This window comes from Muntiacus reevesi, chromosome 11 (genome assembly GCF_963930625.1).
Source record: "Muntiacus reevesi chromosome 11, mMunRee1.1, whole genome shotgun sequence".
In the NCBI taxonomy this organism is placed as follows: Eukaryota; Metazoa; Chordata; class Mammalia; order Artiodactyla; family Cervidae; genus Muntiacus; species Muntiacus reevesi.
Genome location: NC_089259.1, coordinates 68,246,527 through 68,263,175, shown reverse-complemented (window position 1 = coordinate 68,263,175; position 16,649 = coordinate 68,246,527). Strand labels below are relative to the sequence as shown.

Sequence of the window (16,649 nt, the reverse complement as noted above, 5' to 3'; positions counted from 1 at the left end):
GTTTCTCGACCCTAACCCATTCATCTTTCCCACAAATTCTAATGCTTCTTTTATGGGACAGCCTAGGGGATCCCCAGGGGGATGGCAGCTCCTATGCTTGTTTTGCTGGTGGTGTATTCAGTCTACGTGGCTACATCTCTTGGCTATTTGATGGCCCTTAGGGAAAGAGGGTCCTAGAAGAAGGAATATGTGTGTGCCTGCTGCTGCTGCTAAGTCGCTTCAGTCATGTCCCACTTTGTGCGATCACATAGATGGCAGACCACCAGGCTCCTCTGTCCCTGGGATTCTCCAGGCAAGAACACTGGAGCGGGTTGCCATTTCCTTCTCCAATGCATGCATGCATGCTAAGTTGTTTCAGTCATGTGTGACTCTATGTGATCCTATGGGCAGCAGCCCACCAGGCTCCTCTGTCCACGTGATTCTCTAGGCAAGAATACTTGGAGTGGGTTGCCATTTTCTTCTCCAGAATGTGTGTGTAGTTACCATAAATAATAGCCAAATAGACAGATGTCTCCTTAACTTCAGGTAGGGCAAGAAACTCTCAAAGCACATTCTGTTTGTTGATTTTGAAAATGTATGTGCATAGAAATGAAAGGTGAAGACTTTGATTTTAATTGGCACTCATTTCCAGTTTTCCTGCTGAAGAGGAAGGAGCCTCTTATTTCACACCTGGAGACACTGAAGCATAGAGGTTGAGTAAGTTGCCTACTATCACACAGCTAGTAAGCAGTGGAGTGGGATCTCAAGCCAGGCAGTCTGGCTCTGGAGTCACGTTTCTTGTATATGTAACTGCTCTGCTTGTCATGGAACTGGTTGCCTGGACTTGTGCCAGGATCCTAGCCCAGATTAAGACCCCTTATCATGACTGGGGAGGTTCTTTCTCCACTCAGATTCCCACAACCAATAAGTAAACTGATGGTGAGACTGGTAGAGCACAAGCTTTGCTTAAGGACCAAAGAATGGAGAAATGGAGACTTAGTTTGAAAATCAACCTCTCAACCCATTTTGGGCTGAGACACTGTGTATATAGGAGGGTTGAAGTAAGTGGAAGGGAATCAGGTTAAGAGAGGGAAGAATATTCATGGCTTATGCAAGAACAGGGTATGATTTGGACCTGAAATTAAGACAACACTCCTTTTTAGTCCTTATATGAGGTCTTCACTTTGTTGTCATAGCCATTGTCAAGTGTAGTGGTCCTGGTGGGTTATTAAGCATGCTAATATATTACAGTGAATGTGTAATGATGCTCTGTGTCTACTGGAGGTTAGGTCTTGGGCCATTTGCGTCCTGGCTAGTTCTAATCAGTTCTTATTTTTCTCTTTCCTTTTATGATTGAGTCTGAAACTCAGATAAGAGCAACTGGTTTCTATTTGAGAAAGGGGCAGGGATATAATTCTGGGGCAACACCCTTTCCTTTTTACTGCTCCTTGTTCCTGATGGAGTCTAAAGGGGCAAAAGTTGGTCTTTTGATACCACTTGCTTCTGAGCATGGGTGTTGTCATATGTTGGGTTAGAGGATCACAATTTTTCCTGATTCAACCAAAATGAATCTGATTGTCACCCAGCTAGAGTCCCAGTTCCCCATAGCCCTGGGTAAAGATCATGTGCAGTTGATTGTCTCAGTTCTCCAAGAGGTAAAACTAATGAGACAATCGAGGAATCATGGACCAAAGAGCAAGAGAAGGAGAGTAACTGTAGGGGTTCTAAGAATGGCCTTAGAAGCCCAGGGAAGTTGGGAATCCTTCTTTTGAAACTGTCACAAATTTGTTCAGTCAGGCCATTCTTGTTCTGAGTATTTAGCCAAGTGGCCTCTCTATTAATTTTTTTTTTATTGGAAGATAGTTTATTTACAATGATGTGTTAGTTTCAGAAGTACAGCAAAGTAAGTCAATTATATATATATATATATATATATATATATATCCACTTTTTTAAAAGATTTTTTTCTTTAAAAAAGGAAAATAAAGGCTTTTACAGAGTATTGAGTAGAGTTCCCTCTGCTATACAGTAGGTTATTATTACTTATCTATTTTATACGTGCTTGCCTGGTGACTCAGACAGTAGAGAATCCAGCTGCAGTGCAGGAGACCTGAGTTAGATCCATGGGTTGGGAAGATCCCCTGGAGAAGGAAATGGCAACCCATTCTGGTATTCTTGCCTGGGGAATCCTCTGGACAGAGGAGCTTACCGGGCTACAGTTCATGGGGTCACAAAGAGGTGGATACGAATACAGTAGTCTGTATATGTCAGTTCCAGTCTCCCAATCGTCCCTTCTTCCCTTACCTCCTGGTAAGCATAAGTTCGTTTTCTACATCTGTAACTCTATTTCTGTTTGGTAGGTAAGTTCATTTGTACCGTTTTTTAAAGATTCCATGTATAAGTGATACCATATGATATTTGTCTTTGTCTGCAAGTGGCTTTCTCTGGCAGTTAGGATGCACTGTCTTCTATCTGACAGCTCCTGTTAACCTAGAAACAAGAGGAATTGGTTGTTGGGGTACAGATTCCCCATTGATGAGCCAGCAGGTAATCAAGAGCTTTGTGGTGGCCAAGTGTAATGAGGGCCAGAGGGTCCAGTAAGATTTTATTATTCTAAGGTTAAAACTGGTTTCTCTACTTACTCAGGCCAGTCTCTGAATGACTTTTTTTTTTTTAATACTTAGATTATTATAAATTGTTTCTTGTGCTGGACTCACCAGGGATCCTACAAGAATGACAACTGCTGTTACCAGCCCAGCTCACCTCCTGACTAGATAAATGGCGCCCTTTGATTCACAGGTTGTGCGAGTGTAATTAAAATCTGAATGTAACCTTGATCTGGGTGTAAACCACCTAGAGCCCAGTGTCCCCTGGTAGTTTTCTTGGAGAGAGCTGATGGCCCAACGTGGGTAGCCCTTGCCATAGGGGCCTCGAGGAATAAACCTCCTGCAGGGGTGCACACACTGTCTTTGGGTTTTCTTGAGTCACAATTAAGCTCATGGTGGTGCCCTTCCATCTAGGGTACTTGCTGCATGGCCAGACCCCTCCATGTTTGGTATGATCCTGTCCCCAGAGCCCTTAAGCATGGTAACTATCTATAGTTACCCATGCCTGCAGGTGGAGGGCTCATAGTGAACAGTTGGTTGGACCCCCAGGAAACACGGATTTGACTAACACATACGCCTTTGCAGGGGTGTGGTGGCAGTGGGGGCAACCTTGATGTCCCCAGGCAGAAGCCTGCACGTGGAGGAATTAAATCTAGTTTGGTGATGCAGTCAGCTGCTAATGGAGTTCCCTGAGAGTCTGACGAGCTATATTTATTCCCCGACTGAGGCTGATGGTGACAGATCCAACAGTCAGTAAAACTCCAGCCCTTTTGGATGTTTAAATGTTACTTTTTAAAATAAATGGATCTGCCAGGGAGTGATACTAAGGAGGACCATAAGAAGAATCAACTGTGCATTTTCATTGGGAAGGTGTTACTTATCTTGTGGTTGTCTTCAGAAGGTTGGGGTCAGAAAGAGGCTCACATGAGTGTTCTGGTTGGGGGGAGTCTGACAGGACTGTAAGGAGGTCAGGGTCCAGAGCCTGTTAGACTCAGGGTATTGTGTCCATAAGATAATTCCCTGTAAAAATTCCTCTGTATTGACAGCTGATCTAAGGAGATCTTGACCTCAGGGTTGAAACTGCTATGACTGGTGCTAAGACACTTTAGTTGTATCCAACTCTTTGCGAACCCATGGACTGTAGCCCATCAGGCTCCCCTATCCATGGGATTTTTCAGGCGTGAATACTGGAGTGGGTTGCCATTTCCTTCTCCAGGGGATCTTCCCAACCTAGGGATCAAACCAGCATCTCTTACATCTCCTGCTTAACAGATGGGTTCTTTACCACTAGTGTCACCTAGGTATCCTTGAATCTGATACAGTTCAGAAGATTTAAGCCCTCAGTAATATAGGAACATATCTGCAGCCTTACCCACAATGGCCATTCAGCTCTATTCTGCTTGCCTGAAACACTGTTACTTTATTTTCATTGCTAGATATATTTTTCCTTAATAATTAAAATAGATGTACAATGTATGTTCAGTTGGCCACAGCCTGCTTTAATTAAGTTATACCATGTATAAGCCAGCATGACTTTGCTATACTCAGAATGTATGTGTGTTTGTAAGCACATGTCTAATTTCCCCCCGTATCTGTATATATTTAAAATGTAGACTCTTTTTTAACAATGTCCATGAATGTAGGTTTCTAATTAGAGATGTGTAATTTGGATATATGTCACTCTCCTTTTAATGTTTAACAGGTGGCTAAACCCCTTGTTTAAAATTGGTCACAAACGGAAATTAGAACCAGAGGACATGTACTCGGTGCTTCCGGAAGATTGCTCCCAGCGCCTTGGAGAAGAGCTGCAAGGGTGAGCACAGACAGCAGGGAGAAGGGAGGAAGAGTCAGAATTTCCACATGTGGCTGAAGATTTGGGGGAGGCTTTGCTTCCTCTGGGTTCTTCTGAGCCTCCTCTGCACGCTCACCCCCTCAGGCTGACCCCAGGCTTAGCCCACTTTGGAGGCTGGAGGAGCCCATGTTCCCTCTGCATCTGCGGAAGTGGAGGGAGCCCGCAGCCACAGCCCTGGATGCTGAGCTCTGTCCTCAGAGGTGGGGTCCCTGGAAGGATGGATGTCTGCCCTACTGAGCTGCTCATGACCTATGAGTCCAGCAAATCTCAGGAGGAACTTGTTTCCAGAAACTGGAACTTTTCCCTCCAGGCCTGTTTCTCTGGTGCCTCAGAGTCTGCACTGCTCACCTTTCAGGAGCCCTGTGAGCAGTCAGCCAGCATCTATGGGGCCCCACAGAGAGCCCTGTAGTGAAGGCCCATCTCCCACTCCGCTCTCCCCCGTTTCCCTGTGGTGGACACGCTGTTCTTCACTGTGCTCTGTTTCTCGTTGCAGGTACTGGGATCAGGAAGTTAAGAGAGCCCAGAAAGAGGCACAGGAGCCTTCCTTAATGAAAGCAATCGTAAAGTGTTACTGGAAATCCTATTTAATTTGGGGAATGTTTACGTTTCTTGAGGTAAAAGATTTTCATACTGTGCATTGCTTTTTGGTGTATGTATTTCAGTACTGAGGCAGACGGGGATGGGTGGGGAGAGAGGCCAGTAGTCTAAGGTCTGAGGATGAACCCTCACGGAAACATGATAGAGCTCAGAGGTTGTATTTATCTTTAGAATGGCAAAGACTGGACTCCAGGGGTTACTATTTTTCTTTTAACCAATTAAATAATGTTGTGGAAGGATAGCTTTGAAATAAAAGACATTTTATATTATGTTAGAAAGTTCCTGGTGCTCAGTATAAACGCTGACTGATCTTTGACCAAAAGAAGATTCCAGCAGCCTCAGGCAATATGTGCCCTGTGATTTAGAGGAAGGCAATTTGGACCTGAGCCCAGAATAACATACATTTTATGGCTCTCTTGTTATAATTTAACAAGGTAAAAATTGTTACCTTGACCAGGTCACATCTGATAAATGCTTTTCTAAGAAGATACCATCGCCTCTCCTCCACCAGGGGAACAGAACCCAGAGCCCTCTGTCTAGACTGTAGCTGCCCAGAACTCCTAAGAGCACACCTTTCCCCAGGCTGCCCCCTTCCCCGTGGGCTGGCACTGTGAACCAAAGCCCTCGTGGGGAGGAGCTCCAGCTTCACTGTGAATTCTCTGCACCCTCCATGCTGCTTTCTTTCCCTAGTTGTGGGAGCAGAGTCCTGGTTGAAGGGGGATCCTGGTATCCTGGCATTGGCAGAGAGTGGAGGAGGGGATGTGCAGGGCAAACTAGAGGCAGAAAACCATGAGGTCAGTGACCTCCATGACCCTGAATATCTTGAGTCTAGATTCCCCCAGTGAGACAGTCCACCTGGGGACACATTGCCATCAGCCCCCTGTTCTGGCTGAGCCTGCTGGAGGTCTGCTGCAGACCCCCCGGGTGGCTCCTGCTCTCTGTGGCCCCTTAGTGCTGCCTTAGGGACACGGGCGGCCTGTGAGTGTGTGAGAGCAGGAGGGATGGAAGATGCAGCTGCTGTGAAAGGGGTGTTTTAGGTGGAGAAGGTGTGAGCTGTCATCAGTCCATTGTGTTGGGGTGAGGTGGGTGGGCCAGGTGGTTTACAGGTGGGTGGCATGGCTCTAGTTTAAAGGCTGTGTTATACTTAAGGCACTGCAGGCAGTGGGCAGCTGGGTAGGTGAAGTCCACCCCACACAACTGGAGAGACAGAGAATCTGTTAGCTCATAGGTGACTGGATGGTCCTGGGAGACGGAGTTCTCACTGATGTCAGAAGAGGATTGGCCATTGTGCCAGAGGGTGGGACAGGTATATGGGGCAGAGTGCCACCTTTGAGAGGGCTCTGACCACTGAAATACTGTAGTGCCTTGTGAAGAGCAGGAAGTGGGAGAGGGAACAGGAGCCCCTCAGGCTGTCCTAGCCTTTTTTGACCTACAGTGTGCAGCTGTCCCAATGACGGTGTTTCTCCATAGTCTTAATAAATCTCCATTTGAAATACATAGGTGGCAAGCTGGTGTGGCCTGTGTGTGTAGGATTTACTGACCTCACCCTCTGCTGTCCCTGGTTCTCTAGTTTCTCTTTGGAACCAGAAGCTGAAGAAGCTGAAAGCAGCTGGGTCTCAAGGTGCGGCCCATGTGTCTGGGTTTGAACTAAGCTGCTGGTTTTTCTTGCTGTCCTGGACTGTCAGCACCTTGGGTGGGGTCGCTAAGCCTCAGATGGATCCCATCCTAATATGAGTCCTGGGTCTTGGCTGTGGCAGCTCATGGGAGAAGCAGACATAGAGAGTTCTTCGTAACTTGGGGTTCTTCGGAATAGACCCCACTGTGGTGCTGGGAGTGTTGATTTCAAAGTTGTTCAACTCTAGGAGTACTTCCTGCTGGGGATCTAGGAAGGCAAGGCCTGGGGGCTGCATAAGGCAGCAACTGGTAGAGGCCTGGCCCCTCTTTCAGAAGGTTAGTTTTTGTGCGGTCATGGCAGAGAAGTGGGGAATTGAGGACCTGGCTGAAGTGGGGGCTCATCCTCAGTAGTAGTACTAGAAGTACTAGTAGCAGTACTAATTAGTTATATAACTGATTGTATGAAGCAACTTTCCATTTTGTAATCTTCTATCTATGCTGCTTGCTGGTTTTGTATTTTAGATAGTGGAAGATCTAAACTCAGTCCACAATTCTCTAAAATTTCCTCTAAAGCTGGAGGTCCTTTATGACCTCCAGCCCTGTTTTAATTCTTCTGGTGCACAGAACACCTCGTGGATCATCCATGATTCCCAAGCCATGTGCTGTGACCACCCACAGCACAGACACTACTGGCAGCACCAGCGGGAAGTGGTGGGTGATGCCAGTCTAGGGAAAGGCTTTTGGGGTTAGGATTTCAGAGTGTGAAAACCTCTGTCCTTTGAGAATTGAGGAGTAAACATAATGCTTGAAGAAACAAGAACCAGGCTGAGGTTGAATGTGAAGCTCTTGCAGGTCACCCCTAATTAGAACAGAACAGCCAGCCAACGAGTTCCTAGCATGTCTGGCCCCTATGTGCACCTCCACAGGGACCGGGGGTGGAGAAGACAGAACTCTACCTGCCCGGGGCCCTCAGAGTAGAGAAGAGGAGCCTGAATCCTCTGCCTGGACCAGAGACACAGGCACCACCTTCCCAGGTCATCAGGGCTTCTCTCTGAGAGGTGAGGTCTCCACCTGCTGGTGTGTAAGTGGGGTGACCTCAGAGAGCCAGAGTGGGTTCACCCAGTCCCTTCCCCTGAGCAGGAAGGACTGACTGGGGGTAGTGTCCTATTCCAAGGAATCTTGGAAATGGGCTTGTCCTTGTCCAGTCACTTGGCCTTTGTTTGAGGTGACTTTTACTGGTGGTCTCTGGTCTGGGTGGAGGCTGTAGGAAGGCATATGTTTGTGCAAATATTCAGTTTGGAGCTCAGCTGATGGGCAGGAAGTAAGCAGAATCCTCTGATTCCCACAGTGGGCTTTGTGCCTCGATTCATGGCTGGTTCCCCAAGAGCTGTACTGGGCTTGGCATTTATTCCCCAACCGTTTCTTCCCTGTGTCCCTTACTTGTGCTCAACCCAGGGGGCTGAGGAGTGGCTACTGGTGGCAAAGATACTGTGGGCCAAGAGCAAACAATTGTTAAATTTTTAGCAGTCTGCTTAGAAGTGAAACCTTTAATTGCTGCCTAGAATATTTGGCCTTTACACATCACTTTTCTCAAGTGGAGGATCACACACAACAAGGGAGAGGAAGATGGAACATTGAGCCAAGCAGATGGGGACCTACAGGGCAGACTTGCTGTGTGCACCCTGCAGGTTCTTAAGAGTGTAGCATTAGCCATTAGATATTAGTAATATCCACAGTGACGACCTTGAATTATAATTGAGGGGAATGCTTTCCAATCCACTTTTTCTCTTTTAAGTTTTTATTGGAACTTTAAAAGAATGTTTTTTTTCCATTTATTTTTATTAGTTGGAGGCTAATTACTTTACAATATTGTAGTGGTTTTTGCCATACATTGACATGAATCAGCCATGGATTTACATGTGTTCCCCGTCCCGATCCCCCCTCCCACCTCCCTCTCCACCAGATCCCTCTGGGTCTTCCCAGTGCAGCAGCCCTGAGCACTTGTCTCATGCATCCAACCTGGGCTGATGATCTGTTTCACCCTTGATAATATACCTGTTTCAATGCTGTTCTCTCGAAACATCCCACCCTCGCCTTCTCCCACAGAGTCCAAAAGTCTGTTCTGTACATCTGTGTTTCTTTTTCTGTTTTGCATATAGGGTTATCATTACCATCTTTCTAAATTCCATATATATGCATTAGTATACTGTATTGATCTTTATCTTTCTGGCTTACTTCACTCTGTATAATGGGCTCCAGTTTCATCCATCTCATTAGAACTGATTCAAATGAATTCTTTTTTTAGAAATAGAAGTACGATTGACTTACAATGCTATGTTAGTTTCACGTGTACAATATAGTATTCAATATTTTTATACATTGCAAAATGATTACCATAAGTCTGGTTATCATCTGTCACCATACAAAGTTTTTCCAATATTATTGAGCATATTCCCTACATTGTAATTTTATTCCTGTGACTTATTTATTTTGTAACTGGAAGTTTGTTCCCTTAAGCTCTCTCACCTATTTCACTTGTTACCCCAGCCCACTCAATTCACTTTCTTTTAGAAGTCAGGGAAGTAGGTGATTCATTTTTAAAGGATTCCATCCATAATGGTTAAAATTTTTATCAATCTGCTTAGAAGTGAAACCTTTAATTACTGTCTAGAATATTTGACTTTTACATATCACTTTTCTGAAGTTCTTTTCCATGCTCAGTTGTGGATGTGTCTGATGGTGAAAGTAAAGTCTGATGCTGTAAAGAACAATACTGTGTAGGAACTTGGAATGTTAGTCCATGAATCAAGGTAATTTGGATGTGGTCAAGCAGGAGATGGCAAGATTGACCATTGACATCTTAGGAATCAGTGAACTAAAGTGGATGGGAATGGGTGAATTTAATTCAGATGACTATTATACCTACTACTGTGGGCAAGAATTCCTTAAAAGAAGTGGAGTAGCCCTTACAGTCAACAAAAGAGTCTAAAGTGCAGTATTTGATTGCAATCTCAGAAACAACAGAATAATCTGTTCATTTCCAAGGCAAACCATTTAATATCTCAGTAATCCAAGTATATGCCTGAACCACTGATGGTGAAGAAGCTCAGGTTGACCAGTAGAAGCTCAGGTTGACAAGTTCTGTGAAGACCTACAAGATTTTCTAGAACTAACACCAAAAAAAAAAAAAAAAAATGTATTTTACGTCATAGGGGATTGGAATGCAAAAGTAGGAAGTCAAGAGATACCTGGAGTATCAGGCAAGTTTGGCCTTGGAGTACAATATAAAGCAGGGCAAAGGCTAATAGAGTTTTTCCAGGAGAACACCCTGGTCATAGAAAACACCCACATCCAGCAACATAAAAAATAACTGTATACATGGACATCACCAGATGGTTAATACTGAAATCAGCTTGATTATATTCTTTGCAGCCAAAGATGGAGAAACTCTATACAGTCAGCAAAAGTAAGACCTGGAGCTGACTGGCTCAGATCAGCAGTTTTTTATTGCAAAATTCAGGCTTAATTTGAAAGTAAGTAGGGAAAACTACTAGGACATTCAGGTATGACCTAAATCAAATCCCTTGTGATTATACAGTGGAGGTGATGAATGAATTTGAGGGATTAGATCTGATAGACAGAGTGCCCGAAGAACTACGGTTGGAGGTTTGTAATGTTGTACAGGAGGCAGGGACTAACACCATCCCAAAGAAAAAGATATACAGGAAGGCAAAAAAAATCTGATTAGGTTTTACAAATAGCTGAGGAAAGAAGAGAAGCAGAAGGCAAGGGAGAAAGGAAAAGATATACCCAACTAAATTCAGAGTTCCAGAGAATAGCAGGGTGAGATTAGAAGGCCTTCTTCAATGAAGAATGTAAAGAAACAGAGGAAAACAATAGAATGGGAAAGACTAGAGATCTATTCAAGAAAATTAGAGACATCAAGGGAACATTTCATGCAAGGATATGCACAGAATTAGTAAGGACAGAATTGGTAAGAACCTAACAGAAGAATAAGATATTAAGGTGAAAAGAATACACAGAAAAACTATATAAGAAGCACCTTAATAACCCAGATAACCATGAGGTATAGTCACTTACCTAGAGCCAGACATCCTGGAGTGTGAAGTCAAGTGGGACTTAGGAAGCATTACTATAAACAAAGTTAGTGCAGGTGATGGAAATCCAGCTGAGCTACTTAAAATCCTAAAATATGATGCTGTTAAAATGCTGCATTCAATATGCCAGTGAATTTGGAAAACTCAGTAGTGTCCACAGGACTGGAAAAGGTCAGTTTTCATTCCAATCCCAAAGATGGGTGATACCAAAGAATGTTTAAACTACCATACAATTACACTCATTTCACATGCTAACAAAATAATGCTCAGAATCCTTCAAGCTAGGCTTCAGGAGTATATGAACCGAGAACTTCCAGATGTAAAAGCTGGATTTAGGAAAGGCAGAGGAACCAGAGATCAAGTTGCTAATATCCATTGGATCATAGAAAAAAACAAGAGAATTAAAAAAAATAAAACATCCACTTCTGTTTCATTGACAATGCTAAAACCTTTGACTGTGTGGATTACAACAAACTGGAAAATTCTTAAAGAGATGGGAATACCAGACTGCCTTACCTGTCTCCTAAGAAACCTGACATGCCAGGTTGGATGACTCACAAGCTGGAATTAAGATTGCCGGGAAAAATATCAATAACCTCAGATATGCAGGTGATACCACTCTAATGGTAGAAAACAAAGAGGAACTAAAGAACGTCTTGATAAAGATGAAAGAGGTGAGTGAAAACACTGGCTTGAAACTCAACATTAAAAAGACTAAGATCATGGCATCTGGTCCCGTCACTTCATGGCAAATAGAAGGGGAAAAAGTGGAAACAGTGATAGATTTTATTTTGGGGAGCTCCAAAATCACTATTAATGGGACCACAGCCATGAAATTAAGATGCTTCTCCTTGGAAGGAAAGCTATGACAAAACTAGATAGTGCATTAAAACACAGAGACATCACCTTACTGACAAAGGCCCGTATAGTCAAAGCTGTGGTTTTTCCAGCAGTCATGTACAGATGTGAGTTGGACCACAAAGAAGGCTGAGTGCCAAAGAATTGATGCTTTTGAACTGTGGTGTTGGAGAAGACTCTTCAGAGCCCCTTGGACTGCAAGGTGATCAAACAAGTCAATCCTAAAGAAAATCATCCCTGAATATTCATTGGAAGGAATAATGCTGAAGCTGAAACTCCAGTACTTTGGCCACCTCATGCGAAGAGCTGACTAGTTGGAAAAGACCCTGATGCTGGGAAAGATTGAAGGTAATCAGAGAAGGGAGTGGCAGAGAATGAGATAGTTAGATAGCATCAGCAACTCATTGAACATGAATTTGATCAAATCCTGGGAGATAGTGAAGGGTAGAGGAGCCTGGCATGCTACAGTCCATGGGGTCACAAAGAGCCGGACACGGTTAGACTGAAAAACAGCCACAAAATTCTTACCTTCTTCATTTATTTGCTGAAATATTTCCATAAAGAGAAGCTTTGTTTATATAAACACTTTGGCTTCCCTAAACTATAGTGTTTATGAAGCCCTAAGAAGAGTAGGGGGTATTCTCAGTTTCCCAGATGATGCGAAGGTACAGTCAGGATGAAGACCACTATGTAAAAGAGGAGCGAAGTTATATCTTGAGTCCTGATGGTTATTATCTCCCTAGATTCACTCCTTTTTCTCCTTAGCTCTGGATCTTACTCAACTCTACCTTTGTCACCTTTCCCCTAGTTCTAAAAATTAATTGCCCACTCATTTTCCCAGAAGCTCACTGTTTTCTGCTTTATGGTTCCCTCAAGCATTTTTTCTTTGTCTTAGAGTGTGCTTCTGTTTTCTATTTTTTCCTCATGAATGAAAGATGAGGAAGTTGGGTAAGAAATATATCAAGTACATGTGGAAACCTGGAGGAGGAACTGTAACCACTGTGGCAATTCTAGCATCTAACTGTGTAAGACATTCCCTTAAGAAGCTAGAGGAGGGGTCCAACATCAGGTGCTTTCAGAAGGCTGAATACCACAGACTCCACTAAGAAATTGTGGAGAGAAACTTTCAGACGTTAATGATGGGTGTTGTGGTATTAAATTGGGCTCTTTAAAACATCCTTTATGATTTCACATTTGTGAAGATTTCTTGTGAAAAAATAAGAAGTATATCCTCAGTTGGTTGTGGAAAGAATATTCATGGGGTCTTAGATTGACCTTGTTCCTGCTATCCATAAAGTTTTAATTTGGTTAATTTCATGATTGATAATGAATATTTTGTAAATTGTTCTCTTTCTTATTAGTTGAAGATTGGGGTCAATAGTGGACAGATAAGAGAATTTCACAGTGGCACGCACCAGCACCAATTTACATGCTGTATGAGTAGTTTACAGGAATGGCTGTCATCTATGTCCCCAGGGTGAGCCTTAACTGGCCCTCACCTCTTGGGAGCCTTTCCAAGAAGGGCAGAGTCATCAGAAAATGTGCCTTCCCTTGGGAGTCACATCAGTGTTCCATTTGGAGTTAATACGTGAACAGAGCATTGAGCATATGCAGGAGTTAATCTTCTGGCAACTAGAAAAGCCTTCTGGGAAAGCCTTTTACCCAGTATACCTTAACTAGTTGCTACCAAATGCCAGAAATGGAGACACTTACAGGTTATAAATGCTGCTGCCAGCTGGCCTGTTAAATGAATCTTTATATCTAACCTTTCCTTCTATGTGGTGAGGATGTATATACTCAGTCTACCTTTAATGAATGCAATCACTTCTGCACTATGTATTCTGGAAGCTTTAAAGAATCATTTTTAGTATGTGTATTCTTATTCTCTATGTGTACTTTGGGGGTTTTCTTTAACAATTTTGTGTTATTGGCTATTTTGTTTTCTATTTTGTTGAGAGAAATTACTGGAAAATTTCTCTTTACTTATTTTTCTTTTTTAACTTCTTTTTCTTAAGGAGTATAAAATCAATTTTATTTCAGTAGTTTCAACTTATGCTAGAATGTAAGTTCCTTATACTTATGCTTTTTATCACTTTTCTGAATTATTATAAATACTCCCTGTTGGAGGCAAAGTAGTGCCTAAGAATAACAAATGATTCTGTGAGCAAAGTATTTCAAATAAAAGTTCCAATTCATGTTCAAAAACCTTTATTATCTTTTCAAAACTTCAGTCCCAAATAAAAATGACCACATTCGAGGAAAAAAAAGAGTGGACAGATGAGTGGAAGATCTTGGCCTTGAACTGGCATTACACCTTAATCATTTGCTCTCAGCAGAAAAATCCAGATGCTCAGATGGCAGTGACCTTTATTTTGCTCTCTCTCTCTCTCTCTCTCTTTTTTTTTTTTTTTTTTTTTGCTAAACTTGTTGCATCTATCAGTGTTATCTTTTGTGGATGACATTACATATAATGTCTTCTTTTTCTTAAAATTATACCAATGTTAGGAGAGTTGAGTAATAGGTAACAGTAATTCCCAGAGACAATCATAAGTTTCAGGAAAGTTTGGGATGACAGTTGTTAGTGCTGGACCTATGGTGGAGAGCCTCCACTCTGTGGCTGCAGAACTGGACTGCCCTTGGCCATGGCTGGGCTGGAACTGCCCATGTGTACAGTTTGATGTTCTTGCTTCTCTGTGTGGGCCTCCACATTTCCATCTCAGGAAACTCAAAATAGTCTGTTTTATGATCTACTGTATAGGTACTCTTCCATACGCTCTTAATGCCCCTTGGGATAAGTGGTGGAGATTGATAGAAATGTAACAGTGAACCTTTGTGTTCCTGAGAACTGATGATCTTATAATAATCTGATAATCTACTCATAATTCTTTAACTAAACCGTGTCCCCTCTCTATAGTAGATGAAAGATGGTGTGACCTCATGGAAGGTGAGTTGCAACCCGTGGATGTGTGTGTGTGTGTGAGAGCAATAGGAAGGTTACGTTTTGATGATATGCTTATCTGAAGGACAGGGACAGCTTTTTGTAAATATCCTAATCAGGCACTAGTTGGTTGAGCGGAAAATGCATGCTAGTTTTTTTTTCCTGTTTGGTGTTTTGGATTCTCCTTCCTGTCCTCTTGCAAGTGGGTTCTTCAACTTTGGGCAGACAGAAGAGAGCTATCAAAAGCAAACCTGTCAGTTGTTTACCTTGTCTATATTGATAAGGAGTGGTTGATTAAAAGGAAAAACTTGTTTCAAAGTCGAGTTTCTGAAAGATTTCCGGACTTGACACTTTGTCTTTTGAGAAGTCTGAGGAGGAAATGGTATTGTAGACTGGGGTGTTTACTTTTGGTAACTTGGATTTGTATTGACTGTTTGCTTTTCCTTGATGGGGGATAAGGGGACCTTCAAGGGGTGACTAGAGGAAGGAAGTAGGTTGAAGGCTAGAGTGGCTGTTTGGTAGGGTGGGCAAGTGCTGCTGTTCCTTTGTCTTTAGTTTTGGGAAAGAAAATTATTTTTCCTAAGTCTTACTCACCAGGTAAGCACCAATGCCCCTCCAAGTCACTAGCTTAGGATTTTAATAATTTCCTTGAAGAATAGATAGTTGGTAATATTTCTTCCAAATCAGCACCTGCAGCATATGGCAGATGAAGAACCATGGATGACATAATTTTTTAGCCTGGCTTCTGCCACATTTGATTTTTTATTTTAAAGAACATCCTAGATTCTAGTGGGTAGAAACATATTGAGGCAGTGCACTGTGGAGAGAATAGGAACCTCCCAAGCCTGATTTCCCTTGATGCTCCAACAGATGCTGTGCTCCATTCTCTTGATCTACTGACATGTGGAGTTCCAAGTGGAAAATGGTGGATGTGTTTGTGCCAGTATCTCAGTTCATAAAGGCTTTTTAAAATTGTTTTGGCTACTCTGGGTCTTTGTTACAGTGAGCGGGCTCTTTGCTGTGGCATGAGGGCTTCTCTGGTTGTGCCATGTGGGCTCCAGAGCATGCAGGCTCAGTAGCTGTGGCATACAGGCTTTCTCATTGTGGTGTGTGGGCTTAGTTATACCACAGCATGTGGGATCTTAGTTCCCCAACTAGGGATTCAACCTGTGTACTCTGCATTGGAAGGCAGATTCTTAATTACTAGACCACTAGGGAAGTCCCTATGAAGGCTCTTAAAACAGAAGCACATGTCTCCCATACATGAACCATCTTGACTTTCTGTTGGGCTGAGACTTTGAGAGTACATAACACAGGGAGAGTTGCGCAGGGGTAATTCGCATGTAAGCAAATTTCTTACCTTATTTTTGCTACATTTTGCTTAGGTATCTTAGGCCACTTTGGTCAAGACTCTCTTGGTATTTTGCCACGTGTTCTAAATCACAGATTATAATATTTATTAAGCATCCACAGTATACTAAGTACAATGTACTAAGGCTTTACTGGCTTTGAATGTAAAATTTACTTTAAGGTTAAAACTACTGTCTCTTGCCTTTTATAGAAGATAGTGGATCTGCATATCTTCTTTTATGGTAGCCATGAATGTAGCATTTTTTCAAAATACCCTTTTAACATGATGATAATATTAAAAGCGAAACTTGTATTTAGAAAAGTTGGTACAGTGTACATTTCTTTTTTTTTTTTTTCAGTGTACATTTCTAATTAAGCTTTTTTTCTTTTAGGAAGGCACCAGAGTAGTTCAACCCATACTTTTGGGGAAAATTATTAGTTATGTTGAAAGCTACCATCTTGCTGATTCTGCCACTTTGCATGAAGCCTATGGCTATGCGGCAGGGCTGAGCACCTGCGTGCTCGTGTGGGCCATTCTGCACCACTTGTACTTCTTTCACATTCAGCGCATGGGGATGAGGCTGAGAGTAGCCGTGTGCCATATGATCTACCGCAAGGTAAGTTCACTCAGTACCACAGTGTGTATCTTCCCTGAAGAATCAGAAACATTTGGGGAAAGTTTGGGGCTTCCCTGGTGGCTCAGATGATAGAGAATCTGCCTCAATGCAAGAGATGCA

The 16,649-nt window shown here is 42.8% G+C and overlaps 1 protein-coding gene across 1 annotated transcript in view; it reads left to right on the top strand.

The window, feature by feature from the left end:
- Window positions 1-16,649, top strand: part of LOC136144152 (ATP-binding cassette sub-family C member 4-like) — a 160,706-nt gene that overhangs the window by 944 nt on the left and 143,113 nt on the right. Inside the window, exons 2-4 of the mRNA XM_065901810.1 lie at window positions 4,288-4,398; window positions 4,931-5,051; window positions 16,305-16,529. Coding sequence (XP_065757882.1) covers window positions 4,288-4,398; window positions 4,931-5,051; window positions 16,305-16,529 — 457 coding nt within the window. The remainder of the gene's footprint in view (window positions 1-4,287; window positions 4,399-4,930; window positions 5,052-16,304; window positions 16,530-16,649) is intronic.